This window comes from Dermacentor silvarum, chromosome 3, assembly GCF_013339745.2.
Source record: "Dermacentor silvarum isolate Dsil-2018 chromosome 3, BIME_Dsil_1.4, whole genome shotgun sequence".
NCBI lineage: Eukaryota > Metazoa > Arthropoda > Arachnida > Ixodida > Ixodidae > Dermacentor > Dermacentor silvarum.
The window spans coordinates 176130755-176151110 of record NC_051156.1 but is presented as its reverse complement, the minus strand read 5'-3'; the positions used below and the strand labels follow the sequence as shown (position 1 = coordinate 176151110).

Below are 20356 nucleotides of genomic sequence, written 5' to 3'. Positions count from 1 at the left end.
ATTAAAGGCTCATCATTCCAAGTCGCGAAGATGGCGAGAAAAAAGCGGCATGTCTCCCGTCGGGCAAGACACACCCATTGCAATCCATCTGCAATATTGTGGCATAAACTCGAAACCGTGTAGTGCGTACGCAACTTTCACGCGAGCGAACTGAATGACATGGGATAATGCTCCGCAAGATCGTCAGTGGTTTCGTAAGTCTGTCTAGACTTGTAGAACCCTGAAATTTCCATTTCAATAAAGGCTTTCGTTGACTCGCAACAAATTCTTAGGGAAAGGTCGTCGTGTGAACGAGGATGTCGAAATTTTTTCTCAGGACGTTGGCATAAGTACAATATGAGAATAAGTGCACTACACGTGGTCCGTTCTATGAGTATGAAAGTTGCTTTACATGACCAACGCGAACACGTCCCCCCGTGCTAAGCATGGAGGGATATTGTTTTGAAGGTTAAAGCAGACAATTTGTGAGCACCGTGAAAAAAAAAGACCATTGCCGATCTCCTGTGAACATGTGAGCCAAATATTATTGCACTGGGTGCAGCAGTGAATTTATAATCTCGTGTCAAAAGCAGCGAACAGACGCGTCATCTCGCATCCACAATGTCGTCATCGAAAAATGACCGAAAGCAGTTGGCCGACCAACATTATTTGCTGATTTCATGATATCGAATACATTCTGAGTAATACATTCTTCCTAAATTACAGTTAAATAAATGAAAACGATCTGTCTGCAGACTCATAAAATGCCGCAGTTTCGCCCGATATGCGAAGCATCGATTGCGATAGCAAATTAGTAGACAGCTGTACGAACTAAAGATAGTAGTTTTATCGGCCGTATAAACTTGTACACATTCGCTTACTGACTAAATTAACAGGCACGGTGTGATGCGCTCACAGGTAATCATGAACACATCTCGCTCGATGACCGCGGAAACTCACTGTCACAACGGTGGAGTGAGGAGGCGCGGCAGCAGCAGCGAGCGAATTGACCTTCATGCTGTCTTTCCCTTCAACACGAACTAAACGACGAACGCATAGCGCATAAGAAGCTACCGGCACTGGTTGCCCTTTGTTCACATCGCAGATCGCTTAGAAGATGAGGCCCGCGCGGGCGCGAGCTTTGTCCACGTCACAGATTTCTTTCAAGATACGGCGCCCACGCGGTCGCGCTGTAAGCAACTGCCGCCGGTGTAGAACGCCCCCTCCCTTCCTCACCTCGCCCCGTGCCTCGCTCACGACAAAGACGGCGCGCTTCCGCCCCGCCTTCCTCCTTCGCGCGCGCGAGATTGAGCCGCGATCGTCGCAAGCTTTCACTCGCGCATGCAGAGTACGGCACGCGGCGACGATGCTACTGTGTTCGGACTTTGTACGGAACCTCACGGCGATGACGACGGCGACGGCAGAAATGCACTTGGAGTGTCCATATAATTGCTATCTAAAAAAAGAAAACTAATTCATCGTACTGCGCGTAGCACTTTTGGCTGCGCGTGGTCCCCGAGATGGCAGCGGCGTGTTGCTTAGCTTAGTCTTTAGTGGCCGCTACGAGGTATCGCGACGAGCCCTTTCGCCGTTAAGGCCGGGGCTTTGCCCTCTTGGCTTCTCCGCTCTGTAGCTTCCAGCGCGCAAGCGGTAACGAAAAGATAGAGAAAGTCGGGTATCGGTGCGATAACTCCACATATAGTAGAAGGATGCGAATAATTTTGGGGTGACGACGTACTTTCATAGTGAGGCTATTCCATGATAAGTTAGAAAAGTGTTTCAGGGCCCCATTACTAATGTGCAATCGTTATGAAGCATCCTTTGGCATACACATGGTAATAGCAAATCATGAAACTTCTGCATGTTCATCCGTGTGGGTTGCTGCATACAACCTAAAGGTTCACCGGTGCAATGGCATTACTGTCAATTCAAGGATAGAATATAATAGTAATTCCAGTCAACAGGTGGAGCAAGCGGCGGCTGTCTTGCACTTGTCCACTCGCCAGGTACATCAGTAGTTTTGGCGCGGTGCATCTATCATACATTATTTCCTACTCAACATGGAAAAGTGATTTACCAAAGCGTTTCTGCAGAAATCAACAATATAAATGTTCATTTATGAAGAGGAAGTCTGGAATCACTTTATCCGTCAGGTACCAGTTTACGTTATTATTTGGATCAAAGAGAACAAAAAATGACAGCACATGATCATTGCCATTATTATTTTGGCCCTACATGAAAAGACGTAGCGTGTAGTGCACTGTCCGTCAGTTACTCATGCGTGTTACAATATTTGATCATGAAATAATTTTAGGTCGCTTCACAGGGCTTTGACAACTGATCATTGAATATGAGGCAATAATTGGGACCGCAACAGTAAGTTCAAGTTTAGTTGGCCCAACAGAACACAATTTTTTTCCACCAGAAATTACGTATGCAATGCAACCCTACACCTGCCGCAAAGCGTCTACTGATTTTCAGCCAGCAGGGAGCATTACGGTGAACCAGGAGTATGGATACCAAGGTCTTTTACTGACTCGACAGCCAATAGAATGCTAAAAGAGGAAACTATGCCCAACGCTTTCAGATATGCTGCCAATGTTTTTTCGCCAAGGCGAATAATTGAGGGGAAATTTGCTTGTTTATTTTTATAGGCTCTATTTCTCCGTGTTGTCCAGGTGGCCGTCCACTGAGAAAATTAACGTTATTGTGAGAGCTGCCTTGAAGAAAATGGCATTTCGACATCAAACTAATTGTGGCTTTTTGGTATACACGAGGAGATAAACATCCTACGGGGGATGAAATGAAGCCGCCAGTGATTTTATTTTCATGCAGGGAATCGGGCTGTTTTTTTCTAAGACACCAATCACAGACTGTGTCCACTAATATCCTGCATTCATTATATATGCCGGCAGTTGCACAATCAAGCGTCAGGCGCTGAAATAAAAGAGCCTAATATGGCAGGTCAATGCAGCTGTAAAGTATACAACCTTATTTGCTGAGATGACGCAGCTCATAAAGAAAAATATAAGTGGTGCGGTGGTTTTTTAGAGTTATGAGGTTTTAGTATTTTGAAGGTCCTTTGTAGCGTTGCCACTTTGTCGTATACGTGCTTTTGCGATAGCATAGGATAGAAGCTCTGAGCAACTGCGCAGGCTGACGTTTCAGGACGTAGACAGAAGCGGCCCCAGTTTCTTGAGAAATTGATTCGCGTGATCATAAATTATTGTACAATGTTATCGTATTTATACTAATGTGACACGAATCTGGAAGCAGGGCGACAAGTTTCTGAGCAACCGCAAGTTTCTACCACGTGAATTCTGGATATTAATTTGTTCCGTAGCAGGCTCCACCAGTAAATACAGCGCACCGCGACCTTCACCAGAACGCTGCCAAGAATACTCCATTTGAAAATGCTGTGATGATACAGAGAATAACCTAGCCCACTGGAATCAACCAAACAAAGAGTTGAATCAGCGACTCGGCCCCAAATGACATATTAAAGCAAGAATCGAAGGAATAAACTAATGACCTTGTCACGGTGCTAAATCTGACGAGGTTGTAGCAGCTAGCACCGCAGCTGACACATATAGTTCTTGCTGCGCAAAAATTTATATCGACCTCCTATGAATGACGTTACTGCGCGTAGAAAATTGCGAATATGAAAGGTAAATTTTCTTGCTTAACAAAAACGTTGTAAGAAAGAAATGACGGTAAAAGTCATAAGCTACTCCAGGGCGGTCAAATTTACTTACACATTTCGCTAGTTGCTCTTTTCTGTCGGAGTTCAAAAGTCTTAAGCCATCTCGCCAAGCATTCGCCCATACAAAGTAGTAATGTTGCATGCTCGATGCGATTAAATAGTTAAAAAGTGGTGTTTTTTAACACGGAGCCGCCAGAGGCGCTACTTCTAAATGCATGTGCAGAATGGGTACTTTTGTTAGGGGAGAGGGACCATGTAAACGCTTTCACGACGCCACACTGCAGAAGTGTCCGGAATATAGGCATTCATTGAAACTCCAAGAGAAATCAACCAACCACCATATTTTGGTGGAAATGACTTTTAGAGGGTGCACGAGCATCCGATCAAATTGCTCACTGAAAGGGCAAAAACATTCATTGCCACTAATTAAACAATGGCGATGTTCGACGCTTGCATCAAATTGTGATGAACTTTTTTCATTAATTTCTGGTAATATCATTTATACTTCTTATGCTTTGCCGCAAATTATGCTAGATGAAGAAGCTCAGTAAATGGTTACATGACGTGTATGTTAAACGTTGTGTTTAGTAATAAACGATGAGAAAGTGAGTAAAAAAGGCTGCTTACTTGTTTACCTAATTATATATTTATTAATTTATAACACTGCATTTACGTTTTCAAGTCCCTACATTTGCCCAGGAGGCGTTTCCGTAGGGAAGTGGAATTATAGGCATATCAATGGAACCTAAAATTCTGAAATAACCAATAAAACAATAAAACAATAAAAAACAAAGTAACAAATAAATAACGTGCGCTAGGAGTACAAAAGAAAAACAAAGATGATCGTGTATTTCAATATAACCATGATACAATATTTCTACCCGGTGAATCATAGCTGACAAAATCTTCTGATCTTGCCTTCGTGTGATATATTCGAGTGTTAAAGTGGTAACGAAAGCAAATCTTCAGACGCAGAAAAAAAAGTCTTCATACGGCTTACATGTTCACCCACTGGCAGTAAGAGCAAAAAAAAAATAAATAGAAAAAGAGAGACGAAATACAGGTCCGCTACTGCGCTTCCAAGAAAGTTTGAAGAGTTTTTGAAAGCTTGAAGAGAATATCGCCTGGAACTGCTATCGGCGTAAACTATTATTTCTTTATTTGAGGTTCTGAAAATTTGTGCACCATATCGTCCTCGTTTCGAAAACAAAGCTTTACGCGATGAAACATATAACGGTTTCGTGCGGACTTTGATTGCACCATGATAACAAAAAGCTTTTTTGCATTGCTAGATATGAATGTTGGCTCCTCGCGTTATTGAATTTTCGGTGCATAAGGAACGATGCTTCCATCTCAGTGACATAGTCAAGCTTGCATCCCCGTTCATCTAAAGAAGGATACTGTCTGACGGGCATATGCTATGTTTAACAACTTGTTCACCTAGTTGTTTAAATAGGAACCGATCAACGCAGAAACGTGTTTAGCACACGGGATTGTAGTGTTGCTCCACCAACAACACAAGATCCCAGCAGCACAAGATCGAGGAAGCTGCCATGCTTGAGACATGATTGTCATATCGGAGCCTCTCCTTGCGTAAACGAATTTCCATATTCGTCATGCCTGCTGGCAATGTTGGACTCAAGAGCTTGAAGGATAAATCCCAATATAACCACCACGTTTGCTTTCACTATATTTATTTTCGCACGCATGTACCTTTCTAGAAAGACAGGTGTGTTGGTCTGCCAGTAGCACTATTTTTTTTTTCCTTGCAGTGACTTTGTTTTTATGCGGACTCCACCAAGAACATATTATCAGCGGGGAGTGTTATTCTTGTGAATCTCTCTGTTTGTTCAAGACCTCTGTCCCGTCCCTTGAGTTCGGCGAAAAAGATAAATTCCATCGAAGAACGAGGCGCCTCCACGTGTCACGCAGAGTCAATTTCCCTCAGACTCCCAGAATCCCAAACTATGATTTCCCTCTTTCCGAAATCACCCGGGCGCTAGAAAAGCCGGATACATCTTCCAGTTACACGCGTAACTAATAGTAAGGATGGACTTCCAGATAATACTTTGTCAAGAAAGCAACCCTTCAGTTACGCATACATAAAACTGACATCAATAGCAATGTTTCTAGCTTTTCTTTTTTGCTGCTCTCACAGTTGCAGCGGTATTGAGGCACGGCAGCATGTGGTGATTGATGGTTCTGCTGCTTTTGTGGACGCTGATTCGTCCTAAATAAATGGTAATAAATAAATGTAGAAGTGAAGTGTTGGAAGTGACTCTCCATTTCTAGCAGCCTGGTCAGCACGACGGGCGTAATTGAAAGGGACAGTCACTTGGATGCTTGCTATAAGTCTCACCTGCCTCGTTTTCAAGTATATGACCTGAGCTAATTAAGCATCAGAAATGAATTTCTGGTATCCTAGGAACATCCTGTGTCCAATTCCTGCAAACAATTCCTGTAGGCCAAGCTCGGTTTCAAGCACAATGCTAATTCGGAGCGGTAAGTCCATAGAATTCGTGCTTGTAGTCAGCTGTTTTGTTTTCAGCGCTTTTACTTTCTTTACGCTAAAGTGCGAATCAGCTCTGAGGATAGACAGATGGTCGTATTCTTTTTGAGGAAGCGGCGCATGAGCAATACCTGCTGCAATTACTGCTTAAGTCAGTCATGTACGCAGTGTCAAGCACTGAGAATGTTCATTCCAGCGGTGAGATGTTCCTGCAAACCATGCCTTCTCTGCATTCAGCACGTTCAACTCGGAAGTCAGCATTCCCAAATTCAACAGGCTTATCAACTTGGGCAGACTGTGGAAAGCAACGCGGGCGGGGTGATCCAGTTACATCATGATCCCAGCCACGTCTTATATAGCTTTGCAGGTAGACTATTTGCGGGGGGTACATCATCAGGGGGACTTGAAGCCACGCCTGACTGTAAGCACCAAGGAGATTTTAAAAAATTAAGCAGAACACACGCACTGTGCGAATCGATGTTTTGCGAAGCATTTTGTTGACTGCGGGCTGCCCAGCATTGTTTCAGATTATGCAAAGCATTACAAGTTGAACCAACCAGTTTGTCTAAGACGAACAATCTGTGCCGACAGCAGCAAGACGATGGTGACGACGATCGTTTGACGCCGACAGCATGATTTCTACTCTGGCCTGTTCGATGCCGATTGTTGCGTTCTACACAGTTGTACTGGACTAGTGTAAGCGAGAGAAACACGGATTGTCACGTTATCTGAGACTACTTGCTATACAATCGTACATTCCTATGTCTACGTTATGTGTTTTATCTTGAAACGACGATAGCATTTGCACTCAGGCAATAGAACATTAAAACCTGTTCGACCCGGGTCGATCATGAAGGCATTACAACGCCGCAAACTTTCTACGTAGCGTAAGCTGTTACAAGGAAAGTACTGGTGAATGTGGGTAGATCCCGGCCGCGGGCGCAGCCTAAAAGGTATGTCTAAGGTAGCGTCTCAAAGTGCAAGCTGTCACAAGGAAGAAACCTGAGAAACTGGCACGTGACACACGCGCCAAACGTCTCAAAGAGGTCGTCGGCGTTTGCACGAGTGGAGTGTGCGTGCGACTCCTTGGCGTGCGATCGTGGCCCAGTAGTTACAGCATTTGGCGTCTGTGCTCAAGGCAAAGGTTCGATTCCAATGTCGGTGAGGTATTTCTTTTTAATACAATTAGTATTCTTTGCCGACTTCAGCCGTTTTAAGTCTGTCTATCTATCTATCAATCTATCTATCTATCTAGACACTCACACTGACCCAGTGGCCCTAGTTGCATACCAGATTGGGCCACTAGGTATGTTATTGTGGTTGTCAGTGATGCCGCCATGGTAATTTCCATCGCCGTCACTCTAGCTTGCTTCATTATCTGACTCTGGGCATGTCGTTGTCGTCATGCCTTCTACGCCGCCGACCCAGTGGCACAAATTGACTAATAGCTTGGGAACTATGCTCGCGGAAGCATTTATTGACTATGAAGCGAAGGCGGCCGAACTAAAGCGTGCCTCTTATACCGCTGGTGGAATTACTCCCGCACTTTTGTTCACAGTTTTCTTACGTGGGAAATAGACAATAATACTTTTTTACAGCGAAGCTGTCTATGGCTAGGGTTCCGTGGGTTTTTCATGTCCGTCAACAAGTTTGCGTGTGCAACAACTCAGCTCCCGAATTTGATGCAAACGGCATATCGTGAGCCATTTCGGTTCGTCTTGAGTGAAGTGGCCCGCGGATATAACCCGGCGAGCCACTTCACTGGAGAGGGTCCGGAATGCCAAGCGCGCGAAGCTAGCGTCGGAAACTGAGGACGAGCTAACCGTTCAGCTTGCAAAACTCTTGGACTTGTCGGCTTATAATTGTTTTTATCTAGTTCGATACTGAAGTAGAAGCGCGAGCCGCTAGTCTAGTTGGTGCGACTATTTAGGGTAGAAGAGCGCTACATTGCCGATGAAACAAACACAGACAGAAGGAACAAAGATACATACAAGGAAGACACTCACTTGCAACTGATTTTATTGAAGCTTGAAGAATCCCACCAACGTCTCGACCAGCAGTTCGCTTCTGACCAAAACATGCAACGCAGTTAATAAACACAGGGGTTTCCCCGAGAGAAAGATAATATACATACATGTAGACATAAATCATATCTTATGCAGATACTTGGAGATGCCTTATTTAAAACATAATTACTTGAACCTAGTTTAAAGCATGGCGCGTGGACTGAACTATAAGGCAGTAATACTGTGAGAGATATAGAGGGGAGGGGGGCAGCAGAGGTAGAAGGTTGTACACTCAAAAACCATCAACTCATCAAGCAAGTTAATTCCTTCCCTGTGAGATGTACTGAGGGCACACTAGTACACAAATGTGCTGAAGCGCTTATCCGTATAACATTAGCAATTGCACTCACGCGTCCCTCGTTGACAACTTTGAGTCCGCGTTTCATTTTTGTGTTTTTTAACAATCCTTGTCACAATAACACCATTTCTGCCAAGGGCAGCTTATACGAGTACTTTTACGAGTACTTTTACTGCAACCCCAGCTGGGCACTTTTGCTTCACCACGAGTACCTGCCAAATCAGACAGCGAGAACCTAAATTGGTGTAGTTAAACTTGCGTGCTAGCACAATTAAATGCAGTATGTCTTAATTATTACAAATGACCGAACCTAGGGTAAAGAAAGTGTGTTTTCAGTTCAATAATATGTACTGCCGCCGTTTGTAGGGACAAAGTTAAAAAGTGAAATCAATATTTTACTCAAATTTACAGATATTACCAGTTCATATTTGCCTGTCTTACTAGACCACAACGAGCGAGCATGAGTTACGGAGACGTGTGTGAAAAAGCAGTATGTATAGTAATGTTACAACCTGGTTTTAGTAGACTCTGATTTTTCTAAATTATCATTTCAAGCTTCCCTTGAGAGGCTCATGCAATTATTTAGTTGGGCTTTTTGTCCGCTTGAGCTCTCGGCCATACTCGCTCTGTTTTCGACTTGCGCAGAATGAGTGTTCCCTTAACAAACCAAGCTGCGATATTGTGCTGGTACCAACCATAATAAAACCCCACGTAACGAAAACGTGTTATCGCCTTATATATATTCGCAACCGCACTACCCGTGCGCCTTACTTTGGTATCGTTGTCTAGGGGAAAGAGGCCATCACTCGATCATGTGTGCGCGGATGGCGCTCTTGTCACGCCATGCATGACGTGATCGGAGCTCTATCTAGCCTCTCACTCCGCGTTCAGAGAGAAATAGTTCGGCAGTACGCTCGTCGATACGAGCGAGATTGGCCGTGTTTGAGAAAGCTCAATCAGGAATAGTTGGTAGAATTTGTGAAATTGAAACATTTGCTCGTCACACCTGCTCGGCTATGGCGCCCAATGGTCGACACGTAGGATACAGAAATGGCGTGCAGAGACGCGAGGAACAAGCCAGAGAGAGATAGAGAGAATTAACTTTATTAATGGTACTGAAGGGGCTTGGGCCCCCCTTACGGGGGCCGGCCCGGTGGCTCCGCCCATGTGGGGACTGCGAGTCGGAGCTCGCCAGCCACCTGTTGGGCCTTCTGGACGGCCTGGTGCTGTAGGGCCCTGTCGGTGCTCCTGAGGTGGTTGATCCAGTCTTCCTCGGTAGCAGGAGACCCGGAGCTAGCGTTTGGCGCGGGACCTGGCCACAGCATGTGATTTAAGTCGCACTTTGGATTTTGGCATTTAGGGCATTCTGGCCTTATATCTGGGAGGTATTTGCTGCAGATATAGGGGTTGGGGTAACTGTGCGTTTGCAGCAGTCTAAGCGTTAATTGTTGTGCTTTATTTACTGTTGGGTGAGGTGAGGGGAATTCCTTTCTAGATAATTTATAGTGCGAGCTAATCTCGTGATAAGAGAGAAGTGGCTCCCGGTGCGTGTTGGGGCTCCCGGCCGGTGAGTCGGCCCGCGTCCCCGCGCGGCGCGTAAGATCTCGCGCGAGGTTATGGGCCAGCTCATTACCGTTGGGGACCCCTGGTTGAACGTTGAGGCCTTCATGCCCCGGGAACCAGTAGATGTGCTTGTCTACGTTTATTTGAGCGGATGCTAGAATGCTTAAGGCCGCCTGGCATAGTGTACCGCGGCGGCATGCCAGTGCAGCGGCTTTGGAGTCGGTAAATATTGAGTCGCGCTGAGGGAGGGCTAGAGCAAGGGTAATGGCCACCTGTTCGGCGTCGCAGGCTTTCTTTGTTTGTATGGTAAGAGCATTGAGGGCTGTCCCGTCAGGGGCGACCACCGCAGCCGCAAAGTAGGGTTTATCTTAAGTAGGCTCCCTAGTTTATCTACGTATTTAGATGCATCTACGAAAGGCACGTTCATCACGTGTAGGGCGGCCGCTTTTAGTAAGGCTTGAGCGCGTGCCCTTCTTCGAGTCTTATTATGCACCAGGTGCATACTCCTTGGGAAGGGTATTACTGTGATTTTAGCGCGAAGATGTTGCGGTGAAGGTGTTGAATCGTTGACTTGAGTTGGGAGAGATGTCAATTCGCGCCACACAATCTTCGACCATGACAGCACCACGACAAACCGGGAGCAAGCACGATTGCAGGGATTGTAACATTAAACCATAAGACCCCCGCTATAGCTGTGTCACATGTTAGCAAGTAATCTTTCTAATGCGTTAATAAAAGTCACGTGCTTTACTTTCATGTCGTTCTTTAGAGGAAAATGGCGCAGTTTCACCCGAAAGCCGAAGCATCAATTGCGATAGCAAATTAGTAGAGAGCTATACGGAGTAAGGATAGTAGCTTTATCAGCTGTATAAACTGGTGTATTATCAGCAGTACCAGCAACGCGCACAACTGTTGTCGACGCCGTCTGCGCTTTGCCCGCGTTCGCACCGAACGCGCGCGGCGTTGGTGACTTTTGCCGGTGCCTCTGGGGGTGGCTCGGAGGTTTTCGACGGGATCACAACGGGGCACTTGTCGAGCAGCATCGGAAGACTTTACTACCTTCTCACCTTGCAACGTTTTTATATAAATACTAGTGATTTTATTGAAGAGAAATGCCACTTATTTCTGCTGCCCAAATAGGGAGCACGGCGCAGCGTCCGGGGAAGGGGAACAAGGAGATAAAATGTTGAGAGGAAGGGAAGAGAAGAAGAAGCAGCAAGAGTCTCATCCGATCATGGAGGAGGCTGGTGATGGAGGCGGTGGCCTGCTGGGGGCGAGCGCTTAGGATGGGCGGTGATCCCGTTCAATTCCACAAAATCCAAGAGGCTATGGAGAGCTCGGAGGTCGGGGAGGCGACGGGAAGGTCGCTGGTTGTCGCAGCAGGTAGACCCTGTTGCCTGTAGGCAGTGATGACCCTTGAGCGGTCCTGTGCCAGCGCTGGGCAAGCACAGAGAAGGTGCTCGAGGGTCTCAGGGTCGCCGCAACGTTCCCAGGCCGGTGAGGTGGAGCGCCCTTTGGCGTGCAGCCGCGCCGCCGTCCAGACACATCAAAGCAACGATGCGCGTTCCCTCCTGGTAAGGCCACCCTCTGAAAGTGGCCTGGGACCCTTGCCGTGTGCCACTCTGGCATCCGGGTGGACGGTTGCGAACAGTTTTTGTAGCGTTAGCTACACTGGCCTAGCCAAGCCCGTTTCGCGTGGCACATCAAGATCCGTGCTGCGCATGCGCAAGGATCAGTGATGTCACACGGCTTGCGCACCCCCGGAGCCACCGGAGCCGGCACCTCTCGCGCACTCCGCCGCCGTCGCGCGCGACTCACCGCCGCCGGTCTGCGCATTCCAGAGGAGTGACGTCGTAGCCGTGGTAGACGCGCTGGCGCCGGCGCTCTCGCTGTGCAGTCGCCGTCTGACACTGCGCTGGAGTCGCTGCGCTTCTGACTGGCGTTTGCCAGTGTGGTATAGCCATGGAGAAGGAGAGCGCAAATGCTTCTCAACAGCGCAGAAAAACGGAGAAGCTTGACTCATCGGATCCCGAAGTAGTTGCCTGGCAAAATACATGTGCTACATAATACGTATACCGCGTGTGTGTCATTGGAGCAGCAGTAAGCATGACAATCAAGCTAATCCTTGACAATCTAGGCAACCAGGAAAGCTAAGAATAATCAGCTGAACCTTTTTCAGGCACTACCTCGAAAAATCAGAGGAAGCGACTGCTCATATGAGCGGCACTTCAGGATGGTGGGCGGTTTTGGCGAGGGTGTCCGCGGCTTCATTATAGGCTATTCCCACATGGGAAGGCAGCCATTGAAACGAGATGGTGACCCCCACGGCAGCCAATGCTGAGAACTTCGAGCTGAGGAAGGCCCCGGTAAGCCCTCATTGGCGGTGGTTGATTGGGCTCTGAAGTGCCGGCTTCGAGTCGCAGAGCTAGGCAGCTAGGTGGAGCCCCGCTAGTTCTGCCGCGGTGGAGCTCGCGTTGAAGGGGATCTGAAATTGTTTGTTGACCGCCCTAGCCGGGATGGTGCAGGTTGCAGCGGCGGATCTATTCGCCAGGACTGATCCATCTCTGTAGACCAGCAGACTTCCTTCCAGCTCCTCGTGGAGTTTGCAGGCTGCAGCCTGTCGTTTAGTCACTTCATTGAGCGAGAGGTGGACGTCCGCAGGTCGATGGTGTGGTGGAGGCAGCGCGATTGTCACGACGCCACTACTAGAGGGGTCATTTTACAGCGTAAGCTATTATTGGCTCATTCCAATAGCCGTTTCGGGTCGCGATGATGCCGCCGCCGGCGTCCCCCGCGTAACCGCTGTCGCCGGAAATGCAAAAAAGTAACCGATTCCCGCCGGCATCGAACCCGCGCCCGCTGCGTTTGAGCCAGATACTCTACCACTGAGCCACGCAAGCGCTAGCTTTCGTGTAGCGGAAAATACCCATATATAAGGCAAGCACGCAGCGGGAGACGCATCGAGCCTCTGACAGTGTGGTGGCGCCATCTAGGTAAGATGCCCGCCAACGCAGCGTCCGCCGGCGCAGACGACGATGTGCGATTCAGACGAGGCGCGCAATCAACGCGCTCCCGAGCTGCCGCGTCTCCGCCAGTATGGTGGCGCCATCTAGTTAAGATGCCTGCAAAGGCGGCACGCCCGACATGTAAGTTGCAGTTGTGAGGCTTGATCGGGCTCAGCAGACTGCTGTGCAGAGAGCATTACAAGCCGCAGCTAGCCGTCAACGCCGGGCGGACAGTTCAGATCGTTCTCGTCAAAACGAGGCGAATAGACTGCCGCGAAGACCCTGTTGTGCGTGGTGCCCAAATTGGAGCTACTCTTGAGCCGCTCCACCGGCTTACGCTGTGACTGTGCTGCGTGTACCGCGCAGGCTTGTGACTTTTTTTTTATTCGAAAGCGTAAAATGGCTCATTGAGCGATAAAGCCGGCGTCTGTAGCAATGAAACGGCACCTAAATTCCCATTGGCTGCAACGTCATGGCACGAGCGTGGCTCGACGGAATAGAGCGAGCGAAAGGAGGCACATGTTGCTGAAGTAGCGCACCAGGCGTTGCGTGAGGGGAGATGGCATCGCCGCGGCCCACGTCACCCTCGCTCTCGCTCGCTCTCGGAAACCTCAGTTATCCGCGCGTTCCTTGTCCGCGCAAGCTCTCTCCTGCGTTCTGACTGCGCCTCGGTAAGGCCAAATCAAAACGTGCCACGCGTCTCAACACGCTCGCTTGCCCACGAGGAGTTCATAATTTGAAGGACCGCTCAGCGGCGTTCAAGTGGACATTAATGCTTTCGCATTCACAACTCATAGGAAGTGCTTGGGTGCCCTCGGATTTTTTTTTTTTTTGCTTACCTAGAGAAGGCCGATGTGAAATGTTTGAGGTCAGAAACAGCTGAGATTACCCCGAAGGCTATAATCCGACTTGAATATAGGAGAAACAAGAACTTTACAAAAGTGCAAGAAAAGAAAAGAACTTCGCGTCACGTGTAGCAACTCCTTGAAGATGCCATGAACGGCAAAGATATGAAACTCTTGGCTGACAGCTTCAGCTGCCGAGCTTCATGCTCGTTGGCGGCAATAACTCCCCACTTGACAAACACAATCGAACACGTGTCAAAAGGTTCAACGCCCCTGGCCCACGCGCGCTGCATGCCATACGTGCCGCTTTTCCTCGAATTTTAGGCGCTTCTCTTGAAGCGCCTAAAGCCAGGGCTCTTCATCTTCGATGCTGTATACCATTAAGTTTATAAGATCAATGTACTTGCGGTTAGCCCTGTGGTGTAATATTAGGTATTATGAATGCCTTGTCAGTATACAAACTCAACTATCGTGGCGCGGACCGAGTAGTGAGGTGATTCATCCAAATGCACATGTGTTCGAAGGAAATGAACATTTATGCACTTTGGGGTGCATAAAACTTCATTTCCTTCGAACACATGTGCATTTGCATGCACATGTGTTCTTGTTAATATGGTTTCATAAACCATATTAAAAATTATCATTCGAGATCGAGTAGAGTGTGGCATAGTTAGATTTAATAAATTGAAACGGAGACTTGTTATACAATATAAACTTTAAATACAGATTCTGACTTTTCGAGAATCCTATAGGGGCCATTTGTTGACTAGGATGAATTGGCCCTCAGGGACCCCGCACGTAAGACGGTGTAATAATTATTTTATTTGGTCAAAGCATGTGTCCGCTCAGTTATTTTCGTACCTCTTCCGGCGAGCTTACTTCGAACACAACGCTAATACAGCAGAACGACCAAATTATACATTTGCACTTATTTGCTAGTCTTTGTCCCCACTGTTTCCGATATATTACGGGGGTTATGTGCGGTTGTTATCCATGAACGAGGCAGTCGTGCACTTCTCCCGTGTTAGCAGAAGGACCGGGCGCACTTTGATGTTAAGGCTTGTTGTAGTCGTCACCGTCGTGTTGTTGTAGTTAGAGGACGCTTTTAAACCGATTACGAGGTTTTTTTGCTCATTGACAACATCTTTATTTGCGTATGTTTTTTAGCAGAATTCATTTGCATGGTTATGTGCTCGTTACTCGATAATTTATTTCATGCGAAGGTTGATCAGACGTCCGCTTTTGCCATTCTCACAAAACATGTAGTGAAGGCGCTTTCGGAGGGGGAAAATGTATGAGAAAGCAAGAAAACATGGCACAAATGCACCCACATTACTTTTTCCGCAATGGTACATGGTTGCCGCGAAGTGTACCTTACTGGCACTGCGCGCACTTTCCTTTTTCTGCAGACAAAATTGCATTTTAGTGTTGGTATTTTTTTTTGCATTTACAAGGGTTTCGAGGAACACAATTTACCAGAACTGGAAAGAATCAATTTAAAGGCTATACACTCAGCGTGACACGAACTTGAACCATTGCTAATGAAAGTGGGGTTCTTCTCACATTATGATTTGAGGCGTGCTGTCCTCGTTCTTAGGGACTCTGCTTTTTACGTATATAATTCTGGCACCATATGCTTTCTCTCCTCAAATTTTCTTTTTGTCAGCTAGTTTTCACCGAGTAGTGCCGTTTAAAAGCATGAACCAAGTACTGTTTGAAGATGGGCGCAAATTAACACATAAACAAAGGAGACAGTATAAGAATTAGTCCCAACTGTCTTATTAGGCTTCAAAGTCGTCTTTATAGAGAAGAGAAACTCGAAGACATGTGGAAAACCGCCCGACCACACTTGAATAAAGTAAAGGAAACAGATAATGGTTTTATTCTACACAGTCTTTTCTTTTTCTTTTTAATTGTGGTCCTGCCGTTTCGCGCATGTCTTGAATTTTTGCGTACCATAATGATGATATCGAAGGCCAACTTAAAACTGTTGGTGATGATGCTCGTTATGTCTCCCTCGTCTGTGTATGTGTTAATTTGTGCCCCTTTCTAGTAGCTATGCGTCACCAAGTAGAAGTTCTCTAATGAACCAACTGACCTGCTAAGCTCCAGTTTGAGCTAAAAGCAATATAATTCATTTGGTTGATCAATAAGACTTTGAGGTTGCATTACAAAACCAGAATGCAAGAGCTTCATAACTTTAAATTTCTTGGTGAAATGCGTTAGTAAATTTTTACAGATGACATTACGCTACTTCGCTTATACGCTTTTGACACAACAATGTTGTTGCGTAACCGATATTGCGATAGTGCTCATAAATGGCAATGGTTCGAATTCTAATAATAATAATAATGCTAGAATTCCAGCTCTTCACTGTTCGTGTTTGCAACGACAGCAGCAGCATTTACAGTGGCTTGTTGTAAGCAACCAAAAAAATTCGAAAAAGATTATACACTACGGGAACGCGGCCTCAAGGCATTGCTCTTTCTAAAATGCGCCCGGACGACATTTACGTGGTATATTCGACATACCTGCAGGAGACGATAACACTTGCATCACCGTTTCGGCATCTACCTCTCCCTAGAAATTCCACTATGTTCTTCGAAATTGAAGGACTTCGGGTATAGAGTGAGCATCTTGCGTTTTTGCCTCCTCATCTTTATCCAGCAACATCAATGCAATCAATATTACCTTCAGACACGAAGGTTCAAAGCATACCATTCCTGGAGTAATAATAATAACGTTTCTTTTGTGGCTTAATTATCAAAAAAGCCTATATATGAATGATGCTGTATTCAGATGGGTGCTCACATATACCACCCCATGTCTCGTTTTATATGAAAGTTCCAGGAATAAAACTTTCTTTGATAAGCGGCGAATCTTGTTTCCTTAGTTCATGCAATTTCGCTCTGTCGCAGCACAAAGATGAATGCGATGCGTGGCTCACAAAGGCGATGCAAGCTTCCATCGAAAGAGCTCGGATACATAGCCCTTTGTAAGTGCGGCGAAAAAATCGGCATGCCGAACTTCGTCTGCTGCAGTTTAAAGCGCAGCGCATACAACTCGCCGATAAGAGGTTGAGAAGCGCTAGACCAAAATATAAAGGCAGGTATGACGCCTAGTATGCCATCGGCATATTTTTTTTTCCTTTGTACACGATCTGTTTCATGAAGACGTACAAGAATATTTTAGTGCTTAGCATTCTTTGGCGAGAACCCCGGCAATTTTGTCAGCAATATTGGGTCTGTAACGCAAAAAGCGTGACACCATTCCCTTAGGAATACATAGGGCTCCATAGAAAATACATGGGTTTGGGGTAGGCCAACTTGAATATGCGAGTGGGTCCTAAATTTAAAAAAAACATACAAACCACGCTCACTGAAAATAGTTGTATGAAAGACTGCGGGGTAAGCGCGCATGATATATTTTTTTCGCAAGAAAAAACGGATGCGTTATAGCGAATACGCTGAGAAAGCGAGTGCTACAAATAAGCACTGTGCCCAGAAGCCATTGCAACAGTTAAGCATAGGAATAAACTTGGACTCCAAGTTCCTAAAGACAATGTATCCATGACAAACCATCGCGCAGTGAACACAAGTCCTACAATAGTTTACGCAGTGAGAAAGAAAGATCCCTTTACCAAGTCAAAAGACTCACTATCTATTGTCGAAACATTATCCTGCTATACAAGTGAACAAAGAAATCCACGCACGCAATTTTGCCAAGGGTGCAACAAAGGTTCTCCCGTGCCCTGCTAGATTAGCATGAATAAAGAAGTGTTTCAGAGATTAAAACCTCTCAGCGTATCAAAAAAAATGCTTCTGCACAACTATAGCGGCATCCCCTGAAGTGTTCGCTGCCCAACCATGTCCAGCCAGCATGACAGTGAGCTAATTAGCAGGCAAGCGTCGAAACCCGCCGGCAGCCAAACGCTCTGGCAAACATCACCGAATGGCGCGTGCCGTAAGAGCACACAGCTGCCGCGCGATAGTCTCCGCAAGTTGTGTGGCAGAAGCGGCGAAAGAAGAGCTGATCCCTGGATTGGGCATTGGCCTTTATGGCGGCCGTCGAAGACCTCATCTGTGCGGCCAGTAATGCGACGTCGAGCGCCCAGGGCACGAACAGCATCCATCTCAAAATGTCATCAGGGACATCACCGTCTGGTAGCTCGTTGTCGGATCGGTCTCTCGTGCACTTCCGATACGCCGCCATTCTCGCGTCCACGGCTGGATTCTGCAACACAGTTTGTGATCATTTACGTCATAGTTATATCTCGTGCACGTGAAAACCACGTGCCTCACAACATTTTTTATGACACCTAGAGAGCACCAGGAAGAAAGCTAGCTCGAAAAATGTGTGGCAAGTACCATACCATTTATTCAGCGAGGACGTATTGGGAAACCTAGCAAAAAAAAAAAAAAAAGCATCGTCTTTGTTTAAAGATTATGACGATGAGACTTGGAAAATAGGCATGGCAACGAAAGATTTGATGACGTCTAAGCCAAGTGTCAATGAATACAAAGGTTTGCTGCTCACGGAATACCATGGCCAGTGGGTAAAAATTTTATCGTTCGCTGCAGCGAGTCTACAGCGGAGAATTTGTGCATTACTAGAAAAAGCTTCGATGGACCTGGTGCTAAATTAGTCCTAATTTTCTCGAAGGCCATGACGATAATGCATGTACGTTGCGGCAGGTTTTGATCGTAAAATAGAATGTGCTCTCTCATGCCAAATACGTACAAAAGATATCAGTTCATTTGTGCACACATTATCATTGAGCTCATGATGAAGGATCTGCTTTAAGCATTGATAGAAAAATAAAATAGGCAAGGGGATGCTTCCTTGCTGTGTACATCCTTATTTTTTGCCCTCTACACGTTTAGCATTGTCAATTATGTGGAGAGGAAATGCAAGTTTGAAGAGCGTGCATTTTATTGTAACTGTGAGTTTTTATTGAGCCACTCTGCAGTGTTAAGTATTCAGTAGCCAAAGCTTTCTATGCTTTCGGCACCTCAATTCTGGAGCACGTTCACAATGGAAATTGGAGTCAGGCGTTGAATGCTTCATTTAGGATGACAAACATGCGCTGGAAATTTTCGAAGAGAGGAAAATCACGAAGAGCTCGCACGAGGACATGCCACGATTAAAACCCTTCACACAACTAAAAATCGCGCTGGGAAATATATGCGCTCTGCTTATCTACCGATTAACTACTAGTATTCTAAACACTAATTAAAAATATCTGCTTAGAGTCTTGTTAATTTTTGCATTGCACGTACTATCAAACTACTCATATTAACAAAACAAACATAGTACCGGCTTAGGCATTTGCCACTCAGGTTTCTCCGTCATGGGCGGTTGGTGTAATAGTAATTGTTTTTAGATCAATCGTGTGTTGGGCCTATATACTATTACGCGACTCACCGACATAAGTTCCGAGTAGATATGAAGGGCCTGAAACAGCCACCTGAAGGATATTTCTTGGCATTAATTAAAAAAAAATTATGTCAAACTCCATAACCATCGCTGCCTGCCCCATTCCACGCGTCTTCGCGGCCCCATAGACGTACTTTGCCTAGAAACGTGCGTGCCCATTCGACCAGGATCCGGACGCCGACAGTGGAGTAGTCCAGCATCGGAGTCACGGCTTCCGCGTGCAGCATGTCTCCCGTGAGTTGCATCGTGGGCACGACCAGAGCGGTGCCGTAGTAGTCCAGATTGCCTTTGATCTGCTGCGTGGAGAGCTGCGTCCATCTGTTCTTGTATTTTGTGTGACCTTTGGCACTCAGCCTGATCACGTTCATTAGAAAACTGTCAACTTCCATCGGGAGCACTGGAAACGCTGGTGCGTGGTCCATCATGTCTGCGATGATAGCTGCAAGCATACGAGTTCGCTTAGAAAACATTGCAGCACCACTTTTAACGCCAGAGCGTTAAGGGCTCCGTGACGCAGAAAATCCGGCGTTGACAACCAGCGTGCGATGCGGGTGGCGGAGAAAATCCCCAACCACACCGACCGCGCAGGCCCTCCAAGTGGTGCAAGGTTTTGGTGACCAAAAATTGAATTTCTCACAGTGAAATCCGTCAGGAAAATGGTAAAGTACGACTTTACCATTCGGCGTCGGATTCGCCGTCGGACTGTTTACCGATCGGCGTCGGATTGTAATTTGAATGTACGAGAAAACATAATTTTGTTACGAGGAAACTGAAACACAAACCTCTTTTCAAGCATTTCTACCAGACCTACAGCCGCGTGTTGCGATTAGGCTCCCTAGTTGCGATGCAAACGGGTCCCGATAACGCTATCACGTTCTACTCTTCAAGGCGAAGCTTAAGCTTCCTGCAATTTTAAATGCATTCCCGAAACTCTCTACCTTTCCTGTATTAT

At 46.4% G+C, this 20356-nt stretch overlaps 2 protein-coding genes across 2 annotated transcripts in view; both read right to left on the bottom strand.

The window, feature by feature from the left end:
• Positions 1-20356, bottom strand: part of LOC119445044 (loricrin-like) — a 432039-nt gene that overhangs the window by 367456 nt on the left and 44227 nt on the right. The gene's annotated exons all lie outside the window — the stretch shown is intronic.
• On the bottom strand, positions 17291-19799 carry LOC125944088 (uncharacterized). The gene is made up of 2 exons (XM_049663938.1): positions 19539-19799; positions 17291-18201 (listed from the first exon to the last, which is right to left on the bottom strand). Exons 1-2 carry the CDS (start codon positions 19791-19793, stop codon positions 17863-17865), a joined length of 594 nt encoding a protein of 197 aa, XP_049519895.1. The 5' UTR covers positions 19794-19799; the 3' UTR covers positions 17291-17862.

Excerpts from the sequence above, each read along its gene's own strand:
- LOC125944088 (XM_049663938.1), bottom strand. The coding sequence starts at position 19,793 with ATGGAAGTTGACAGTTTTCTAATGAACGTGATCAGGCTGAGTGCCAAA. Across the intron at positions 18,202-19,538 it reads CACGCACGTTTCTAGGCAAA|AATCCAGCCGTGGACGCGAG; the intron begins GTACGTCTATGG and ends ACTGTGTTGCAG.